Here is a 6952-nt window from a genome sequence, read left to right on the forward strand (position 1 = left end):
GCTAGTGGAGAAATGGGGCGCTGAGGAGGTGGCGGCCTGGCTGGACACGCTTGGTTTAGGGGAATACAAAGACATTTTTTTCCGCCATGACATCCAGGGCTCAGAGCTGACCCTGCTGGAGAGAAGAGACTTGAAGGTACTCACATGACTTGCTTTTCTGACCGCGGCGGGCAGATCTCTCTCCACAGATGCCCCCGTCGCTGCTCCCGCTGCACTTCGCGGGCACAGCTGAGGGCAGAATGCAGAACCGCGGGTGTGACTGTGAGCCAGCTGAGCATTGCATTGGCAGGGCCACGTTGGCGCATTCCGCCTGTCGGCCTCTCGCCGGGAAGCCAATCGTTGGCACAGCACTTAAATAGTGGCAGCGGCAGGGCTGTGCTTGCATGCTGCATCTGGCTGGCGCCTGCCCTATGCATCGGGGGGTTGCAGTTGGCTGTGGGTGCTGCCGTGCTGTCAGAATACGGGCTCCTGGCACTGCCGCACCACTGGGACTGCCTGCAGCTGGGGTGGGACAGTGACTCCCGGACAGGTGCTCCGTAGCGCCCTCTAGAGACTGGCACCTCTTTCCTCTCCGTCCAGGAACGGTTTATGAAGCACCCGCTGCCCTCCCAGTGAGGGTGGGGTTTGGAAATGGGATCCAGAGCCCAGGGTGCTGGATCATTGTCGCTGCGGTCTGATGCCGCAGGTGATACGAGCGGAGGGGGGGGGGGAGTTTGGGCCGGGGGGGGGGGGGGGAATTTCCCACTGAGCAGGAGTCCCCATCACAGCTGACACTAATAAGCCTCAGCCTGGCAGAGCGGCCAGGGCGCCGTCGGGCCGTGGAGACAGCGCTCTGCTCTGCAGCTGTGTCATTAGCCTGCAGTCATTTTTCTAGGCTACTGAAAACAGCTGCTCCTCTATTTAGTGCCCTGAGGGCCAGATCCTCACCGGTGCCTGCCGTCCACCTGCCCTTGATTCACATGGAAGGCAGCAGCCTGAATAGCGGGGAGGATCTGGGCCTGAAGGCTTCACTTCTCTAGCTCAGGGGCGGCGGCGCATTGTCTCATTGCGACCCAAAGAGGAGACTCAGATGTAAAAAGTACCTAGCCAGGAGTGGGGCTTTCCCTCAGCGCTGAGCAGCAGCTGCCCCCCACGCTGACTTTCCAAATAAAATAAGATAAGGATAAAATATCGTCCAGCGAGAGGTGAGGGATTGTCGGTCGCATGGCTCTGAGTGACGGGCCAGGTGGTAGTGCTAAACAGTGGGTGAAAATGAAGATAAAAGACCTTTGGAAATGGAATTTCCCACAGGCAAAAAAACCCCAAACTAATTTTCTTTTGGTTTGAAACATTCCGTTTTGTGTGGGAAATGCTGTCAAAACCAACTTGATTTCACAAAAAATTTCAGTTTGGTCAAAACAGGATTTCCAACAGAAAACTTTCAACTGACATTTTCCAACCAGCCCTTTTCCCTCCCCCTCCAGCCAGACCCCCGCCTGCCCGACTATGTAAGCCCCGCCTCGCTACTCCCCTGCCCTGTACACACAGCTCACCCCGCTCCCTGTCCAGCCAGCCCCCTCCTGCCCCAGACACACACCCTCCCCTGCTCGCCCCCCCAGCCAGCCCTGCCCACTCCCCAGCCAGCCCCGCCCCTCTGGTGGCTATGGGATTCCCTTGGCTTTTCTAGTCCAATGTCTCCTCCCCTACCCCCAGCCAGGGTGAGCTGTGGAGCAGGCCTCAAAGCCTTCCTTGGTGCCCCCCAGGCCTAGCCGGCCAGTGGAAGTCAGTGGGTCCCAGCGTGGGGTCTGGCCTGCTGCTGCCGCCAGCCTGGTAGGCGGAATCTGCCATCTCTGTCCTGCCCGGGCACACACTTAGCCAGCCGCCTGCCCCCGCAGAGTCTGATCCTTGCCGGATTGCAATCCCGGCATGGCTGTGGCGAGAGCCCTGTCCCAGGGAGAGGATGAAGCTGGATTTCAACCGAAGGGCAGCGTATGGTTGGCTAGAAATCCAGCGAGGCTGCTAATCCCGTGTTTTCCTGGCTGTATTGCTCATCTGTCGCTGAGCTTCATGCACGGCTGAGCTTCCTCCTGCGCCCCCGCCTAGACTGCTGGGGGAGGTTGGGATGCAAGGACTGCAGCAAGGACACTAATAAAAACCTCTGCCCCAACCATTGGGCTGCCCCAGGGTCCAGAGACGCTTTGTGTATCTGTCCGAGGTGCGTTTATTCAACTCCCACTTTCTCCTCTCTCCTTTTATTAAGGATCTGGGGATAACAAAGGTGGGCCACATGAAGAGGATTCTCCAGGGAATTAAAGACATCAGCAGCCATCCCTAGAAAAACGTATAAAGGAAAAAGAATGGGGCCAGTGATGGTGATGGGGAATCGTAATGCTGGATGGGACGATCACCTAGAACCCTAAATCTAGAACAGGTGATCTAGAACTTTGCAGTCATTCTAGAGCTCAACACACCTCAGCACCTGTTCTCAAGCGTTTGTTCTTGATGCAGACGCAGTCTGTCAGCAAACGGCCCAGCCTGGGACGCCTTGTCCCCTTACACGAGAACGTTTCTCCTCATTGCTCTCGGGCACTCCCTGCAGAGCTGACATTTCCATGTGTGCCAAAGATTCCCCTTGTGTTTTTGGTGTCTCTGCTTGACGATTTCACTTCATCTCCATGCATACCTGTGAGCTGCAGCTGTGGTGTGCGGGGCCTCCGGGTTTCCACAACCGCTGAGTGAGACATTTAGCTGGCTACTTCCAGGCTTCCCTGCGAAGGACACGGCGTCACACGAGAACAGGGGTGAGATGGGAGTAAGCGCCATGAAATGGATGGATCTGTGAGACTGCAGCGCCAGCTGGAACCCGTCCGAGAGGGAATACTCGACCCTGTCAAATGCTAGAAGTTTTCATGGGCCTCCATGGTAGGGCCACAGGGCAACGGGTACTCAGGCATGCCTCGCCAGCACCATGGCTTTCCTAGTCTTCATTTCAAAGCTGTGACCCATTTGGGCTCAGGGCAGCGTATGCTCCAAAGCCCATCCCAGAAGAGTATAGTGCATGCTGGGCCACCTTTCCCGCCCGGCTCTGGGCCAAAGGCCACTCAGAGCAGCGAGTGTGCATATTGCTTTAGTTTACTGGAGTCCAAGCCTGACCCTAAGCATAGCACAGTTCAGGGCTTCTTGGACTAAGACTCCTCTCTGTGCAATGGACCTTGTTCCTCCAGCAGCCCCAGATCTGCTAAGAGGACTGGACACCAGCCTTCCCTCCCTGTCGGTTCGGTTGTTTTGAGCCAGAGAAGCAGAGGTGGGACAGCTTCACGTCACTGCATGGACAGCATGTGGGTTCCCTCCTCTGAAGACCGAATCTCTTGGGTTGCAGAACCGGAAGCTCATTGTAGGCGGTGTTGAGCGTCCCTGACTCCTGCTTATCTCAGCAGCATCAGAGCCTGGTGAGCATCACCTGATATCAGGGCCTTCCACATCCGGCTTGCTCCAAAATGTCCCACCCTCCCTCCTGCCCCAGGGCCGCAGATGCTCTCTGCCACCATTTTGTGCCATGGGAGAGGCGTCGGCGAAGTAAAAGGAAAAATGGGGAACTCAAAACTCCTGCTGGATGTCAGCCCCTGGGCCGCAGCGTGAGACAGGGGTTCCAGCCGGAGCCCAGCTGACACAGGCGCAAGAACCTTCTGACGTCTCAACATGGCGGCTCTGGAAGTTGTAATAGTGAAATACACCCCCAAAAGCCGCTCTCCCACCCCCCCTCCACTGCTGTTCAGCCATAAAATGTATTTAAACTCTGTAAATAGTTTCCGAGAAAAGGTATTTATTGCTGTGAGATGTAAACACGTAATTTATTCTGGAGTGAACTGGACTGGTTTGATGCAACGGGTATTCCAGCCTCTGCCAATGAACGACCGGCCACCAACCTCCTTCCACCCACGCTCTGCCACTAGCCAGAGGCCATTGACCTGTTCCCCTGGGGTTTGATGTTCATTTGGAAAAACTGCCCCACTGACTGTAATAGCCTCCTCCCAGCTTCATTGCCCCCAGAACAGTGATAGGAGAAGAAGATCCAATCAGGGACGGGGGAGGAAAATATAGGGCTTTTAAGAAAAATCTCATTGAAATTTTGAAACACCAGTGAAAAGTTTCCCCCACATTCTGATTTCTTCTGCTCTGCTCTCTACCTAAGCCAGCCCCCAGCTTTTCTGATGAGCCAGCGGAAAACCCTCCTACTCCCTGGGAAAAGAGAGAAATCCCTTGGAAACTTAAGTTCAAAATTTCAAGCAGTCACCCATGGCGGATGTCCAACATGAGAGGGCTGGGGCATGATTATTGCAGAGGGCGAAGCACTCCCTTCCCCCTGACTCTGGTTGGTGTGTGTGGGTGGGCAGCACTTGTGAAAATTAAACTCCCGGGGCTTCGCATTAGACACCCAAAAGGAGCGGCTGCTTTCCGATTGCACTGAATCATGTGCGGGCACTGGCCCTGTGTTAGTGGGGCTGGGAGGCAAAGGGCCAGGGCCAGTTCCTCCAGCCACGGGGGATGAAACACAGGTCAGAAGAGCTGCGATTGGCTTGGCAGAGGTGTTGCCACTGGCCCAAGACAGCAACGCAGCACAGCATCAATGCAAAAAGCTGCTGGTCCCAGCACTGGCTGCATTTCATCCTGGCGCGCTTGTGCCCTGGTCTACTTAAAGCCCCTAAGTCCCACCGTGGCTGCAGGCCAAGCACTGGTGAAGGCAGCGGGGGAAGAAGGCCAGAGGGGCACGACGTGACTGGGATATAGTTTGCACCCATCTTTGCACATCACTCCGTGGAGAAGCAAAGACCCAGCCACCCTCCAGCAAAGCTGCTGTTGGGACAAAGCATTCAACACCATGGCCATAGCTGCTGGTGCAATGGACCCACGGGGGGGTGGAGGAAGAGCCCCTGCTGTTCTACCATACATGCCCCAGCTGAGCCATGCACCCAGGAGGCTGGGGCAGGCGTCTAGGGAATCACCCTGCCCATAGTCTCTCTGGAGGGGTGTGTGTGGGGGGGGGGGGGGTGTCTCATGGGCCGGCTGAACTCTTGTGCTCAACCTGTGATCCAGTGGGTGTCCTGTGTCGTGACTGTGAATGTAGTGACAGGGCGGGGGGGGGGGGGGGGAGGGTGTACATAGAGGGGGTGGGGGGCGTTAAATGATTGGTTCCTGGGAGGCAGCCACTGGCCTCCATAGTCTGAGAGCTGCTTTTTGTGGGGGGGAGGGGGAGAGGGCAAGGCTGCTGCAACCCTTCCTTTGTTCACCACACAACAGAGGGAGTTGACGTGGCCCTTCTGCCCTTCCCCCCAACCCCCCATGCACTCATAGGGGCTGGCGTCTCCCTTGGCATGGTGCAAGCTGAGCATCGCGCACAGCCAGGCTGCGTTGGGAGTCATCATCTCTGTGGCAACTCCAGGGCTGTTGTGGGGGGCGCTGCCTGAGCCCCCTCTAATCTCTGGCCTTAGCCAGTAGCTGGGTGCACCCAGCTGGCATGGGCTCCCCCCATATGCTGGCTGGTTATATTAACAGGCTGTTTACTTGGGCCATCCCATGGAGGAACAGGTGCTAGCATCGGCCTTGCTGTAAATTAAGCCATGCCCGGGCAAGGGTCCCATGCAGTCTCAGGAGCTAGGCCAAAAGCTGCCAGCAACATGCACCATGGTGAAGTTTGTGAAATTATCTGTGTCCTTATGTAGCTGGCTGGTGGAAGGTGGCTTGCACTGGCCAATGAGGAGATGGGGGGAAGAGAAGCAGTAGGTGAGATGATTGGAGTTTCCCCCCCCCCATCCCCTCCCAAAAAACCCCCAGACCCCCTGCCCTTGAGTTTTGCTTGACAGGGTCCGAGCCTGTTTAACAGCTGGCTCATTGCCCGAATGGAAGGCAGCGCCAGGGGCCCCCTACCCAGGGCCCTGGGTTTTTTGGTGTTTTTTTTAAAATGTACAAGATTAAAATGATGGAAACGTGTGTGTTTTACTGGTGCTGTTTGTGAGTGGTTTTTACTGGTGCCGGTTGGGCGAGGTGGGGACAGGCTGGCTTCGAGTGGGGCAGAGAAATTTCATTTCAGCCTTCAAGCGAACGCATATGTAAGTGACCAGCAAACCCAAGCCAGTCTGTATGGCCATCCCTGGCCCTCATGCCAGGCCCCCAACTGCATGAGCTAGGCCTAAACCGCATGAAATTTTGGCATAAATGTTGGGGATTATTCAGTGCCTCAACCTTTATTTAGGTGGTCACAGTTTCAAACATCTCCCCAGCTCGATGCTCACATTGAAAATGAATAGCTGTGCGTCCCATGATCCCCTGACTCCAGGTGCTGGGGTTTTAACAAAAAGATTCACCCTAGCTGTGGCTATGAACTATTATGGTAATGGGCAGGAGGCCTATTCCCAGATAAAGGCCCTGTGGTGTTAGAAGCTAGATGCAGACAGAACAGCAGGATGTAACAGAGCTACCTGGAGAAGAGGACCATTGCCCCCCAGACACTGCAGAAGTGGAAGGGAGGGGAGAGGACTAGTAATGTAGAGACCAGTTTAATTCCACACCCAGCCCGCACACCGGGCCCAGGGCCTGAACAGCTGTGACCCAGCCACTCAGCATTGCTGCGTTTCATACACAGCAGCTCCCAAGGGCAGCTTCACCTTGTTCCCCATCCCCTGCACTGGCAGGGGAAGCCACTCATTGAGCCTCTGCTCAGGGCTGGGAGAAACAACCTGCTTCCTGTCCCATGAATGGGCCCAGGGGGGAGGAGGGTGCCCCCCCCACACACACACCCACGCTGCCTGACGTCACCATAGCCTGCCTGGGAGGAAGCACACAGCATGAGCCCCCTGCCTGGGGTGGGAGCATGTTTGCATCACAGAGACTTTCTGCAGGGGGAAGGCCACCTTGCTGCAGCTCCCAATACTTTTAGCCCCGTTCTTGCTTAGAAACCCCTTTCTACTCCTGTGAG

The 6952-nt window shown here is 56.1% G+C and overlaps 1 protein-coding gene across 1 annotated transcript in view; it reads left to right on the plus strand.

Annotated features, from left to right (window-relative positions):
* Nucleotides 1-5057, plus strand: part of DGKK (diacylglycerol kinase kappa) — a 65009-nt gene extending 59952 nt beyond the window's left edge. The window contains exons 27-28 of the mRNA XM_067548527.1: nucleotides 6-136; nucleotides 2240-5057. Coding sequence (XP_067404628.1) covers nucleotides 6-136; nucleotides 2240-2314 — 206 coding nt within the window. The 3' untranslated portion in view covers nucleotides 2315-5057. The remainder of the gene's footprint in view (nucleotides 1-5; nucleotides 137-2239) is intronic.
* The last annotated feature ends 1895 nt before the right edge of the window (nucleotides 5058-6952 follow it).

The sequence above is a fragment of the Emydura macquarii genome, unplaced genomic scaffold, assembly GCF_026122565.2.
Source record: "Emydura macquarii macquarii isolate MOO-44397 ecotype Brisbane River unplaced genomic scaffold, CSIRO-AGI_Emac_v2 contig_1253, whole genome shotgun sequence".
Classification (NCBI taxonomy): domain Eukaryota; kingdom Metazoa; phylum Chordata; order Testudines; family Chelidae; genus Emydura; species Emydura macquarii.